At 35.8% G+C, this 15,452-nt stretch overlaps 1 protein-coding gene across 6 annotated transcripts in view; it reads left to right on the top strand.

The window, feature by feature from the left end:
- Positions 1-15,452, top strand: part of LOC128139185 (zinc finger and BTB domain-containing protein 24-like) — an 85,625-nt gene that overhangs the window by 14,890 nt on the left and 55,283 nt on the right. For all 6 annotated transcript variants that reach the window (XM_052781238.1, XM_052781237.1, XM_052781240.1 and 3 more), the window contains exons 7-15: positions 495-665; positions 1,375-1,500; positions 4,801-4,875; positions 6,329-6,427; positions 8,352-8,491; positions 8,576-8,756; positions 9,205-9,349; positions 13,236-13,369; positions 14,035-14,191. In XM_052781238.1, coding sequence (XP_052637198.1) covers positions 495-665; positions 1,375-1,500; positions 4,801-4,875; positions 6,329-6,427; positions 8,352-8,491; positions 8,576-8,756; positions 9,205-9,349; positions 13,236-13,369; positions 14,035-14,191 — 1,228 coding nt within the window. The remainder of the gene's footprint in view (positions 1-494; positions 666-1,374; positions 1,501-4,800; positions 4,876-6,328; positions 6,428-8,351; positions 8,492-8,575; positions 8,757-9,204; positions 9,350-13,235; positions 13,370-14,034; positions 14,192-15,452) is intronic.

Genomic DNA, 15,452 nt, shown 5'->3' with positions numbered 1-15,452 from the left:
TCTTCCAGAGCTCCCAACTGCTGAACTCCTTTAGCCTCTGACGCAGTGGCACTATGCTTTTGGGTAATAGTAGAGCTCTGAGAGGTCAGAGGGACCTAATAAAATTGACTTGATCTTGCTCAAGTTTAAACCACTTTGGCATTAATTGCAAGAGCAATCACAAGCCTGTCTGCAAAACACTTTTATCCATAAACTACACCTACACTCTTTATACTACAAGGTATAATTTGCATGGTAAAATGTGCTCAAGTAATGGCTACGCTCCTGATATGGAATGTAGAATGCTGATGGGGAAAAACTATGCAAGTGTTTAAGTCTTTCTTTAATATTTGCTGCTTTTGAAAATTTTGTTTACTCAGAATGTTATTGGAGAAGTTTATGAATCCAAAGATTTCCCAGACAGACTCCTACCCTCCATTCTGCAGTTTCAGGGAAAATAATATTATTATAGCAGTACATAAACACATGATTTCCTTTTAATTATTCCTTGCTAGTGTTCAGATTATGACTTATGCCAAAGAATATCAGGACAAAAGCAACACCCTGATTCTGGGCAGGTATATCAGAGGAACCAGTGGGATCCTAACGTTATTGAAAAGCATAAGAAAGAGAAAGATCAGCATGAAGAAGAGAGTGAAGAAGAAGATGAAGAGCAGGAAGAAGAGGTAAATATTGCCAATTTCTAAACACTGCAAAGTACTATAGTGTACTCTAGACAAAGCAGAACAAATTCCAATATTCTAAAATACCACCATACTACATCATGAATTAATTTTGCTCAACTTTAATCTTAATTCAGTTTCTGTTCTGCTTTAAGAGATGTGGGATAATACTTAAATGGTAGGTTTAAATGACAGCAAATGGTGATTATTGTATAGCTTAACCTGGATTCAGTCTCTAACTCAGAAGTCACTGAACTGTTTCTTGCCATAAGTTAAAAGGGTATATCAGGAGAATGGTGACACTATATTGTCTGTTTCTGGGTCTAAGCAAATAAAAGTATTATTAATTTCTGTTTATTGTAGCAAGTTTTTCTAGTATTTGCAGGATACTAGCTTGTTTTCTGGTTTTGGTGTTAGACTACTACAAATACATTTTCTTTTTTTTCATGAAGCTATTAATTTTTAATTCAGGTTGAATTGTTCTGGTTTATAATGCTGGCCATAGAGATATCAATGCAAGTTCTAGGCACATTCCTCTCAATTTGCAGAAATTACACTTCATCAGGATAGGATCACAGTCAGCAATCACTGGACTAATACTCATTGTAATACTCTGGAAAGCTACTTTATTTACCTTTGAGTAAAGACAAAAATTAGTTTAGTACATTATTTTATTTCTGTATCGTGAAATATTTAACTTTTCATTCCGCAGACTGCAGAAGATCCACTTACGATGTCAGAATTTTTGCATCAATTAGTGCAGAGGCCTGAAGACATTCTTGAAAATGCAGAGGAAAGAGTTGGAATGTATAAGGATATAATGCTTCGTCCTTTAGAAGTAAGACAAAGCAAAATAATATGATTATGTATAACAAAAGATTTTTAAAAATATCTTGTACTGTTTTAATTTTTTTTTTAGTTTGAGATTTATTGTATGGAGGTAGACACAAGGTATGCTACAACATATCCCCAAGTTCTGAAATTCATACTGAAATCAATGATACAAAGTTGTCATCTGTAGGTGTTGTTTCTACTCTAGAGTCAAGATAAAGTAATCAACTTTGAGTTTTAAAAGTGAAATGATACCTGCCACCACAGACACTTCCTAAATCTAGGAAGTGAAGTATTTGAAGAGCCCAGTGTATCAGCACCATTACCGAAGTCCATTCTAGCATGCAATCCCATAAAAAATCTGCTCTTTGCATCCATTGCCTTCCACTCCAATAGAATCCCTTCCTCACCTGCTTCATTGCCTGCAGATTTATATACACAATAATTAGCCCATCAGTTTGCTTTATCACCTATTTAATTCTGCAGCTCTGACATTGTTTTTTTTCTTTCCTTTTTGTGTTCAGGAAAGTCGGATTTACTATGTATCTCCCCCCTGCAAAAAAAAACCCAAACCAGAACAGGTCCAAAGCAATAATTCGTTCTTTTCTTTTTTTTTTTTTTTTTTTTTAATCTCCTGGTACAAGCAACTGCAAAAGCCTCATGTTTGCTGCACGCTTGACAATTACTGTTTATTTATGCCCTTCAATTTCCCTATGGATTAGATAAACCTATAGATAAAATTGTGTAAAACTGGTATAATGTTCTTTGCTAGAGTAACAAACTTGTTACTGCTGTGAAGGAGAAAGCAAAAAATGTGATATCTTTAATCATTATACAATCTCACATGGATTTCTCATAAGCAAACGAATAGAAAGTTGTTTAGATTAAATTACTTCAGGATGTACACCAAACTTCAACACTTTCAACACATGCCGCTAGTTGGTAGGTCTTACTTAGGCTTCACTAATGATGAATGTATTAGTGAACATACTTAGTGATCCACTGATACATTAAAAGAACATACGGATCTATCGTTGGCCCAGGTAGAGGTTGAGATGATGAAATTGTAAAAAACTTGTAAGATGTGCAGTTTGCAGTGAACTGGGATAGGTCGAAAGAACTTTGGAGAACAGACTTCGATTTCGTGGTAAGTTGTTAGGATGAAATTGAGTAGAAATAGGTGTGAAATACTACAGTTAGGGAGGAAACCTAATGAACAACTACAGCGTGAAATAATTGGCTAGACCTCAGTACTTCAGACAATCTGTGATCTGTGGGGTTTTAGTTAGTCATAAACTGAGTCAATAAATGTGATGCTATTGTACAAAAGCAAATATTATGGATGTACTAGTGAGACCGTTGTGTATGAGAGAAACACAAACTATTATCTCCTCTGTAGAAGAATATTAGAAAGAAGTAATTAATTATTATCTATTTCTACCAAAGGTAGGACAAATAATTTATAGTATAGAAAACTTAGACTAGATGCAAGAAAATGAACTCTGACCATAAGTGTAGTGAAGAACTGGAACAAAGTATCTACAAAGTTGTAAAGTCACCTTCACTAGGCTTTTTCAGAGCTGGGGTTAGACCAACATCTGTCAGGAACGGAGTGAATATTCTCAATCCTCAGACAGAGACATTAACAACGGACATAGGATGTCTGATTTTAGTCTAATATCTTATTTACTAATGGGAAAACTGAATATAAGAAAAATCAAATATATTGTTCAAATTTTACAGAAAGTGGGAGTCAGGACCAAAATGAAAACATTGGTCTCATGGCTGCTATTTCCAAGAAATCTGTTAATTGACATTGTCACCATTTTCTGGCAGAGAATTAATGTAGTTAGACAATTAGAAGTTGAATTTGTACACAAAACATTACTGTATCTTGATTCTTTGTAGCTCTCTTGCATTTGAGCTAGAATACCTAATCTGTTTTCCGAACCCATTGTAACTCCAGTTTTGGAATTCTCTCTGTATTTATCCATCACCAAATAAAAGTTTCTCTCCAGAATAAGTCATCAATACAATGAATCTTGGTTTAGCTGAAGTCCAAAGGAGTCCAGCCTTTGATATGTATAGGAACAGAATGAGCTTGTATTGGTTTTGTGTGGCAAGGTTTTGGTAGCGGGGGGGGGTTACAGGGGTGGCTTCTGTGAGAAGCTGCTGGAAGCTTCCCCTGTGTCCGACAGAGCCAATACCAGCCGGCTCTAAGATGGACCCGCCGCTGGCCAAGGCCGAGCCAATCAGCGATAGTGGTAACGCCTCTGTGATAACATTTTTAAGAAGGGAAAAAAAAGTTGGGACAGACGGAAACGGCAGCCGGAGAGAGGAGTGAGAACATGTAAGAGAAACAACCCTGCGGACACCAAGGTCAGTGAAGAAGGAGGGGGAGGAGATGCTCCAGGCGCCGGAGCAGAGATTCCCCTGCAGCCCGTGGGGAAGACCATGGTGAGGCAGGCTGTCCCCCTGCAGCCCAGGGAGGTCCACGGTGGAGCAGATCTCCACCTGCAGCCCGGGGAGGACCCCACGCCGGAGCAGTGGGTCCCTGAAGGAGGCTGTGACCCCGTGGGAACCCCGCGCTGGAGCAGGCTCCTGGCAGGACCTGCGGATCTGTGGAGAGAGGAGCCCATGGAGCAGGTTTTCTGGCAGGACTTGTGACCCCGTGGGGGACCCACGCTGGAGCAGTGTGTTCCTGAAGGACTGCACGCCATGGAAAGGACCCATGCTGGAGCAGTTCGTGAAGAACTGCAGCCCATGGGAAGGACCCATGTTGGAGAAGTTTGTGGAGGACTGTCTCCCGTGGGTGGGACCCCACGCTGGAGCAGGGGAAGAGTGTGATGAGTCCTCCCCCTGAGGAGGATGAAGCGGCAGAAAATAACGTGTGATGAACTGACCGTAAACCCCATCCCAGTCCCCCTGTGCCGCTGGGGGGTTGGTAGAGAATCCGGGAGTGAAGTTGTGCCCGGGAAGAAGGGAGGGGTGGAGGGAAGGTGTTCTGAGATTTGGTTTTAATTCTCATTACCCTACTCTGGTTGATTTGTAATAAATTGAGTTAATTTTCCCCAAACTGAGTCTGTTTTGCCCGTGATGGTAATTGGTGAGTGATCTCTCCTGTCCTTATCTTGACCCACAAGCTCTTTGTTATATTTTCTCTCCCCTGTCCAGCTGAGGAGGGGGAGTGATAGAATGGCTTTGGTGGGCACCTGGCATCCAGCCAGGGTCAACCCACCACAGAGCTTCAGTCTCATTATCTGGTTAACTATACTCAATTGATGAGTATATCTTGGTTCTTAAACAGGACTTGATGGCTGAACAGGATTACCAATATCTTATTGAAGTTGATGGAAATCAGCAACCAGATGATCTCTTTGTAGTAAGTAAGCTACGCACCAACTTAGTTAACCTCCGCTAGAAAATAATTTCTCAGTTCTGTGTAGTGTTTTCTATATTAAGGTGTTGGCAAAATTTTAAGTTGCATATAAAACTCATTTAATTACTATTAGAAAACATGACCTTTGAAATGCTTGCTTTTGGTGCTCTGTTAAAACAATTATGAGATTCACTGCACTGCCCCCAGGCTTACATATATGTTACATGAGAATATTTTCAGGCAGCAGCAACAACTCTTTTCTATTGTATCCATCTGTTTTTAGCACTTTATTTTGTGTATTAGTGTAAAATATCATAATTACCATGAGAAATTAAAACATTTTCAGTATGATATATTTAGAGAATTGGCTTATTTTGTGCTGATGTCTAAAATAATGACAGATATTTAATGAACTTTGATATTATTTTGCAGTGTAATAGAAGACACTTCATTCTTTTAACAATTCTGCTGAGTGCTTGTGTCTAGATTTTTAGTTCATAACATAGCAACTCGTTCTCCCTCTTAAAAAACTACAATCATAAAATTTGAAGGTAAATAATCATATCCTCTGCCTCAGAAATAAGAGTTGCTTCAAATCAGAACCTAAAGTATGGGGTTGCAAATGAAGTGAGAGATTGTCTTTGACAATGTAGGAAGTGAGCTGCTCCTGCAGTTTCCCCTCTGTTGTTTGAAACAAGTTGAATCAATTATAATTCTGTAAGTATTATTTTAATTTATGCTTAACTTTACTACCAAGAGCAGTCCTATGGGAAAAAAACCCACTAATTTTCCAAAGTTGGAACATAAAATTTCCTCCTTTATGATCTGTTTGTGAACATTACAACAGAAAATTTATAGTAAAGGCAATCAAGTTGTGTAATGATTCCAACCGTTATAAGTAAGGCAAAGACCTATTATGAAACTAGTCCAAACATGACAAAATTTGCTTTTTCATTTCAAGAACACTTGCATTCAAGCAAGATTACATTCAGGAAATACTTCAATTAAATTTAATATAATCTGATTCTCATTGGCAGACATCTGGTTTAAGTATCTTTTAGAATAAATTACCCAAAGTTGTATTACTTCCAAGTGTGTATAATCTGATCTCCTAAAGAGACTTTCCTCCTTTTCAGATTGGAGCTCATCTGAATACTTCCACTGCTTTGTGGGAAAGAATCCTTCACAGCCTATTCCTTTAGAAGGCTTGGGATTCATAGCATGATGAGGAGATACAAAGGCTGTGATTCAGCATTTTGCACTGCCTGTATCTACCAAATAGCTTGTTAAAACTCAGCTCAATAATTAGCATGACTCCAAGCTAGTAACTGGGCCTTAGTTTATATGTAGCCATTATATAAATAATAAGTTACAATTTTAAAAATACTTTGGGGGTCCTTTTGGATCACAAAAGCAGTTTTGATTGGTACTAAGTCAAGAGCTGTTTTCTTTTCAGTCAGTAGTAGTTCGACTTCAATCTCTGGGTGTTCGAAATGCAGCTCCTATAACTAGACTTCAAAGTCAGCAAGAAGAAATACTGGAGGGACTGGAAAATGTAAGTGTGCTTTTCTAAAATATGATTGACTGTAATAAGTATAAAAATATTTTTTATTTTCTGCTGTAAGCTTATAACATCTTTGTTTCACAGCAACCAGCTTGTTTTACCATGCAATAAGGGCATTTTCTGAGCCTTGATTGTCCAGAAATGTGAATTTAAGATAATTCTGGGACTGAAATCCACTTAAAAGAGTATGAAAAGAAGAAAGTCTGTCATTAAAAAAAAATTTAGATTATTATAATAAAATATTGAACAAAATGTTTGTTTTAGCAATAGAGGAAGAATTAATTCCTTCCAAGAAAATAAAGAAACTTTAGCCAAAAGGTAACAATCTCAGCAGCTGACTCTTAGCTCAGTCTTTACTATTTTTCTGAATGAGAAACAGCATGCTAATACAAATTTAGCAGCATCCTGCATAGCTGAAATCACATATGTTGTATTTCCTGTAATTAATTAGAAACATGAAAAGTTAGTGCTGAATTTTGCTGAATCATGACAATTATAATTTGCGTCCCTTCCAAATAAAACTGAAAAACGGAAGTCTTTGCATAAATGTCTTCACCTATATTCCCTTGCAGTCATCTTTCCTATTTCTTAAACAAAACTTTGAATATATGAATGGTACTGTAACTGGGAGGCCCTGCTATGCATTTTCAGAGAGACACCCTTCCTTTACTTTTCTCAGTCCCTGACAAATTCACAAGTGAAGGACTTTCTGTGTCAGAGGTCATCTGTATTTGTTATTTAGTTAGTCTGTGTGTTTGTGTTAGTCTGTGTGTAAGCTTTTAGCATCCACAGTATTTGGGTCAAGGAGTTCTGCAGCTTAACTGGACATTATATATAGAATTGCTTCCATTTGTGTTGAACCTGCCACCTTTAGCTCAGTGTCCTCTAGCTGATATGCAAAAGTCAGTAAATAGTTTTGTGCTCTGTATCTGCCCTCTAATAACTCATAGACTTCTGTCCTGTTCTTATGTAGCTGCCTTGTTCCTGGACTGAAGAGTTCCAGTTTACGTAATCTTATTTATTCTTACATGAAAATCTTTTTGTATGATTGATCAGTCATATTACCTTTTTCTGAAACTTTTCCAATTCTACTGCGTACTTTTTGAGATTAAGGTAGAATGCACATAGCAGTAAACATGAGGGCAGGATTTATGCAACAGAAAAATAAACCTTTATCTCCTATTCTCTCTTTGCTAAATATTCCTAACATTCAGGTTGGTTTTCTGACTGCTCTTGGGCAGTGACCAGTTTTCATGGAAGTATATATTATAATTCCAAGATCTATTCCTGAGTAGTGACAGTCAATGACAACTCATCGTTTTCTGTGTAGAACTGCTATTTTAATGCCTGTCTTCCTAGATACTGGAGGTCCTTCTGCAGTTCTTCACAGCCAGCACTTGTCTGTACTATTCTGAATAATTTAGAGTCACCATAAAATTTAGAATTCACTCATTATTCACCTTCTGTAAAAGGTCTATTAAACTTACTCCTATCACATGACATTTCTGCATGCCTAAAAGAGATATTTTGGCCTTGCTACTCCCCCACACAGACCGTGGTCCTTTCTTCATCCCCTTTAGAAGAAAACTTGGCCATTTTCTGCCATCTTCAATAAATGGCTGATTTGTACCTCTTTATCATTTTAAACTTCTGATAAATAATAAATGAAGCCTACAGGAACTATTTTAAGTACTATTTTTATTAAATAAGATTTAAAACCTAAATGGTTTCTCCTTAAAATTGTCCTACAATTCTGAAATATGTATTTTTTTTTAAATATTTTAAAAAGCGTGATGTGGTTTTCTTTTTAGGTTTCCTTATTTTCCAACAAAATATTTCAAAACAGGCTAAAAACAAGATGTATGTAGCTTCAGGCAAAAATTACATATGCTGTTATTGCTGTTTTAATAAACAGGATGAACTTTTCCGGGTTCTGTCATCTTTCAAACTAATAGCACACAGATATCGATGGCGTAGAAGCAGGTGGGGGCAAGCATGTCCTGTGGCTCTAAAGGAAGGTGATATTGTAATGGGAAACCCAGACTTGGCTGTCAGGTTAGCCAAATTCAACACTTTTTATTTTTATTTCTATTTTATAAGATAACTGTCTATAACTGTTAGCTTCTCTTCTGCTTTAAGTTTTCTAGGTAAAATGTACGTACTGTCATCCCCAGAGGCATTGAAAACATTTATGTTGAATCCACGGCCTTACCTGTTACCACCAATGCCACTTCCTCCTTGTAAAGTACTAGTATTTGGTCCTCCATTCTCTGGAAGAACAACTATTTGTAACCTAATTGCACACAAATATAAAGGAAAGGTAGGTTTATAAATGTCTTATGTAACAAGGGTATCAGCTGAGGCTTGGGAATCAGTTAAGCACATTCTTATTTGTGTTGTGTGATTAACATACAAATTGCAAACATATGGATTACACAGGAAACAGTAATTTAGTGAAATTCATTTATATAAAAGTAGCTAAATTTCAAAAATACTTTTTATTTACTCTCTATGTAAGATAAATATTTATGTCAGTTATTTGTCTTAGCATAAGAATATTGTGAATAACTTTTGTATATAAGATAATTAAATGTAAATGAAAATTAGAAATTATTTTTTCCACAAAAAAAAACCCCTGGAGTTGAATGATATGTAAATTTTTCTGAAATTTGCAGAGCTTTTCCGAATGAATTTCATTGTATAGAAGTTGGATCAGATGCTATATTTCTGTTCTGTGATATTTTTATTTTTTCAAATCATTTCACTAGGTTCTTGATATGGCCAAACTAATTCAACCCCATATGGAAGTATCAAGAGAAGAAAGCATTGAGCAAGTGCGAAGGGATACAGTAGAAAAGGCTATAACAGCAGTGAAAAATAGGTTGGAATTAGAAAAACAGTCAAGAGAATCAGGTGAATAAGGTGTTCCATGGTCTTTGAAGCTATCTTATTTGCTTTAGGTTATTTAACTGAAGCAAGTGCTGTCACTTTGACTTACAAAATATTACAGAAGTTATGGTTTTTGTGCATTAAATATGAACTAAAACAACATGCAGTGAAAGGAATAGCTGAGTATTCAGTATTTTTGAGAATTCAGTATTTTTGATATTATATATAAATCCCCTGAAGTTGAGACCATGAATGTGTAAGAAGGAGTTTTCTGAGCTCTTTTTGAAAAAAGAAATTGGTTCTGACTGATACTGGTTGGAAACTTCGAATGACTTTCTGACAAGTTAAATCTCTGCAAAATTGAAATTTTGTTCAAGAAAACAGCTTGTCAGCTAGGCTGATGTGAACCCACAATCTACAGATTTTCCACTTTGGAGCAACCTTCCTAGTATGCTGTCTCAGATGGCACATTCACAAGACTCTCCAGCTCTGGTCACATTTAGGCTTCTTAAGCTGCCCAGGTTTTTGCAGCTTGATGAATTCAGAAAATATTTTGAAAAGGTGAAAATAACATGTTCTTTTAATATCTTTTAAACAAAATTTGGATTTTCTTTTTGCAGGAAATTTAGTGGGTTTGTTTTCAAAATTATTTGTTTTGAAATGAAAATTTTTCATTGAGTTGGAATGGCCTTTTCCAGTTAGCTCTAGTTATGTTTCAAATGGACAATCAGGCCATTTTGCCTTATTCAACTAAGCAAGGAATCACCGTATTTGACTTACTCATGGGTAGATACATATCTGACAGGAAGTCAGTATATTCCTCTGGTGCTGCAAAACATAGAAGCTGACAGTGATACAAAAACCATTGGCGTTGCAGTAAGAATAATGGTGAACTATGACACCAAAATTAAAATGATTAAACAGTGTCATGTTCCAAATTCCTGGCTATGTAAATAATTTGAGGACAGGTTTGTGAAATCACATTAGGATTAATGAGAACTTAATCCTAATTAATAACCTTAGAGAGCTCAAACACTTTTATTGCAAAACAGAACTTCAAACAGCTGAAGGATGTAAATTGTCATAGAAAGTAAGAAAGCTTCGGAAGGGGAAGTTAAATATTTTTCGAGACTTGAATCTAGATCTAGAGGTAACTATCCCAGAAAGTATTTCCTATTCCTAATGAAATTATTTATTTAATTACCTAGTAAATTCTGCCTTTTGAGAGAATTACAGAGAATCACTAAAAATTATGCAAAAGATATATATCAATTTAATTAGTTAAATGGTCCCCTGACTGTCCTGAGTGCTCCCAAATCCAGTTCAGGGATAGACAGTGAGGCTATGAAACTCCACTGAAGTCCGCAGAGTTTCTGTCTACTGTCAGAGTAGGTCAGGAGATTGAAGCAGTTGGTGCTAAGGGTTCAATATCCATGTCATGCACAGGGGACTTTCAGACTAGCTCTATTGTGATCTTATGGGCTGAACACTTAATGGTTTCAGCATAGTAAATGTGCCTCTGGAAGGAATCAATTAGTTTGCATGTTCCAAGACTGCTTTGCCATGTGTACCAAAGCATGGCAAGGATAAGGAGATTCACTTAAAACATATTCTTCTGATTCAAACTGAAAAGGTAGCATACACACGCTCAGAGGGTCTCAGTCTGTTAATGTGCTCAGATGACATCCAGCTCAAACAGAACTACATTGTTCTGTTTGAGGGGAAAACAGAGGAAGGTATTAAATGTGTTGAATTGAAAAAGTGTTTAGGACTTGTGTTTTTTTAAATTCTTTTCTGGCTTTTGTCATATTTCTGATCTCTTTTCTTTTAAGGGGAGAAACAGGCATATAAAAAATGCTACTGCTAGAGAGCTGTTTGTGTCTCACAGGCTGATGGGTACTAGTTTTGCCTTCACTAGGGCTGGAAAACTGCTTGTGATTCCTAGGAGGTGTGTTGGGGGATTCCACACATTGGGAGGCTGCAGATGAAGAGAAAGCTGACATGTAGCTGGTTTAGTCAGATGGATTTTGTGGTGAAGTATTGGTATAAAAGGGTTTTCTACTGATCTAGGTTTCTGTGAATATAATACAATTTCAAAACTATAGGAGGCTTGCAAGAACATAGTAGTGTCAAAGAAGCAGATGATTCTGAAGAACCCACTAACACCAGAGAGGGAATAAACTTGGAAGAGGGCACTACTATAAAATCTGCCATCATCCAAAAAAGTAAAAAGTAAATCTTAGCTATTTTAAGCATGTCATTCCATGCCTTCAGTGTGTCTTGCAAATTAAAAAGTGAAAGATAACCTTTTTTTCCCCCTCGTTTACACTTGTAGGACTATTTAAAATTTTCTCCTTGCTGATACTGTTGTTTTGAGAAACCTAAAATGAAATGGTTAATTTTGTCATTGAAAGATATTAACCCATTAATACCACGTTAGTGTACAGGGGAAAAAACTCCCACTGACCTTTGTAGGAGCTAAGCATGTATTTTGATGAAAAGTTTGGTATTTTCACTTACATATCTTTTTATAGCATAAGATTGTTTCAGAATTTTTTAATAGATAAAGAGAATAGATGTTAATTCACACACACAAACAAAAAAATAAGTGAAGAGAGGATCTGAATTCAGGAGTAGGAGTTTTTGCCACTTGAATATGAGAAACTTAAAAAGTATGCTAAGTTTTAATTAACCTGTTGAAATATCCTTAAACAAATGAAATATGTTTGTAAGCCTGATATGGTTTAAAAATAGTAGTATTTTTTTCATACAGAACAGACTGATATTTTATCTCAACCAAGGAAGATAATTAGGTAGATCCAATTAATGGACATTAATGAAATATATTTATAAGGATCTAAAATGGAAATTAAATACATGTGGATTGTGAGGTAGTTTTACAATTTTGTCTTGTTAAAGAAAAACATTTGTTCCTTCAATTATATTCTTCCTTTATGACATTCTATACCAGCAAAAGACATTGAAGAGAGCACTAAAGAAAGATCTATTTCTTGAACTGGAGAAGTAGAATATAATATCTTTAGCTATGATAACTGTAAAGTCTGTTTGGGTTTGGGATTGGGTTGGGTTGAGGTTTTTTGCAGAATGGAAACAGGAAGATATTGTCGTTTTCCCAGGGAGCTTGTAACTTGGCAAAAATAACCTGATAATGGGTAAATTCGTGCATGTAAAAAGTATCAACAGAATCAGTGAAAACTCTTGGGATAATTACAGAAAGTAAATACGACATTTTTTCCAAATTATACTCTTCACATAGTAGATATTGCAGTTGCTTAAAACAGTTCTTCACCAAATTTTATCAAATTAGTATGTAAACTGTGAACTAACTCTGAGTGTTCCTTAAAAAATTTTTTAAACAATTACAGTCCATTGTGTCAGCAATTAGTAACAAAATATGGATCCAATATGAACGTTTTTTGCATCATAGGGAATGCAGGCTTCTTGATTCTTGACAATATACTGTCTTGATCTATAATTTGAATTGATTTTTAAATTAATCTGGTCAACCTTTTGATTTAGGAATCATAGAGAAATCAAATCTCAGCTGCTGCAGGTGCCTGATTTTTCTAGTACACAAACATCATTCCATTCATATTGAAACAATATTTCACTTAGTGGTAGAAAATACTGTACAGTTAAAAGGGTTTTTTTGTAAAGAGAGAGCAAGCCAAGATCTTAAACCTTATCTTTATGAAATACCCTCTAGAACTGCATTCAGAAGAACTGGTATTTGATTCTTTCTCAGTATGATTGTGTAATATTGCTTAAAATGACTGCTGCGCTGTAATTATGAAGTGGCTGGATTTAATTGCCTAGCAGTTATTCCTAGCCAAAGAAAATAAGTATTTCAGAATTTTGTGAAGTGCTTTAAAACAACCTATATTTTTAGGAATATCAGAGATAACTGCTGACCACCCAGAAGTTCAAGCGATGGTAGAAGAAGCCATAAAAAGTGCATCAGTCTCCGAAGTTACACTGTCACCTGAAATATATGCTGAAGTATTGGAGAGAGCTATTGCAGAGGTAAAACTACAAGTACTATATAGCAAAGCACTTTTTTTCTAAGAGCAACCTGTAACAGTTTATATATTATCAATATATGTTCTTAATTTTTCCATTTGAAAGATCAGTTTAGTTTATATCACATAGTCTGAAAGCTTACGTAGGATTGAGGAGAGACTGAGCAAGATCATGAAAGACAAATCTATTGAGGACAACTATATGTATATATACAAATTAATTCTGTCTTGCAAAGTACCTGGGCTACAAATTGTTAAAGGCTGGGAGAATTATCTGAGGGAAGTATCACTGTATGCTTGCCCTATTCTTATACTCTTAGTGACTATTAAAGAGCTCAACACCAGATAAAAGTGTTTGAAAAAATTGTATATAAGGTTTATCCAAGAATCTCAAATTGTTTTAAATTTGTGTTAAATTGTTTGAAACTGGAATCTAAATTCTTTATAGGCAACCTTAAAAATCACTGGCACATTAATCTCCTTTTATTTAAAATGTTTTTATTTCATTCAGACATATAAAGTTACAAATGTCTTACTTTTTATTGACCTGAAATGACAATAGGGAAAAATCATAAGATTTAGAAAATAATTTTTATTGTGCAATCTTTTTTAACAGTTCACAGACTATCTTAATCTTTTTATGTTACTGAACCTGACATTTTATAACAGCTTATGAAGAAGAACAAAGACAGGTTTCCTGGTGCTCCAGAAAAAGGAGGATGGGTAGTGGATAACTACCCTCTGTCAGTAGATCACTGGTCAGCTTTGTCAGAAAAAGGACTCCTACCTGACACTGTTGTCTGTCTGAAGGATACAGAAAAAGATGGTTAGTAAATGCACACTAATGACACTTAATATTTTCTTTTTTCTGTGTTGATATCTGTATATAAAGCACACTTATAAGAAGAACTAGTAGTTATGTCCCATTTATAAATTTTCAGGAGTCTAGAGAAGGAAGAATCCAGTGAATCAACAAGGGTACCCCAAATTTCTTACAATTTGGATTAAGGGAATTACACAGAATTGAAAACAGGAATGCTTTACAAAAACAGTAAAGGAAATTCCTCCTATTTATAATCCTATTTACAATTTCCTCCTATTTACAATCAGCAGTAAATACCACTGGACTCTTGCAGTTTCAGACTTTTGTGTTCCATGTCTGGCTGGCCACCAGATTGCAATGTGGCTCTCAGTCAAATTTCCCTGCCTGTGCACTGGTTTCCCCACTTGCAAAATCAGGTTATAGATGTGAACTTTCTCTGCTTGAGAGAAAAGGAGGGGAGAAATACCTATATGCAGGTGTATCCTGTTCCCCATCCTGGGGTCAAAAAAAGTTGAGCAACTTCTTATACAGACTGATAGAATAGCTTAGTACCCATGAATTCAGAGGAAGGGATTTTTACCATATTGTTTCAAGCAGGAAGGAAGGTTGGTACCTGGCATGAAAAACTGAACAGATTCATACACTGTTAAAAGTTTTGCCTGCCAAATCATGTCTTAATGGATTATGCCTGCTTGATTCATACCACACCACAAGTTTCATTGCCCTGTGGCAATGTTTGGTCATTACCTTTTCAACTCAGTCCTTTAATAAAAGGCCTTTCAGTAGTAGAAACTTCCCTTCAAGAAAAGAATGATAGGTCTATTCACACTTAGTTCAAGAAAGCTCAGTAACTGCCTGATATTAGATTCAATCCAGAGACCTTTTCAAACCATTGTCCCTGAATATAAAAATCAACCTGAGCAAATCAAGGTTACACAGTTTACTCGGAACAGATATCTCATTAAAAAAAAAAAAAAAAAAAAAAGCTTTTCAGAAGCATGTCCTCTGATCAGCTAATCATCCTCACAACTCAGCTATGGTACCTAAACTACTGAGTCACATAGCTTCGTAAAATTTTGTAACACCTTAAACATCTTAACTAAAAGTCTTCCAGTGTGGCTGGAGCCTGTATACAGACTAAATACAGACTGAACATTTCTATGAGAAAGTTCTAGATCCAGTGTTTGTTGGAAAATTGTATTTACTGTTCCTATGACTCAAGAAGACCTCATCTCAGATACTTACAGAAAGAACTTAAGGACAA

This window comes from Harpia harpyja, chromosome 3, assembly GCF_026419915.1.
Source record: "Harpia harpyja isolate bHarHar1 chromosome 3, bHarHar1 primary haplotype, whole genome shotgun sequence".
In the NCBI taxonomy this organism is placed as follows: Eukaryota; Metazoa; Chordata; class Aves; order Accipitriformes; family Accipitridae; genus Harpia; species Harpia harpyja.
The sequence above is the reverse complement of the archived record's forward strand: the minus strand, read 5'-3'. Positions and strand labels throughout refer to the sequence as shown.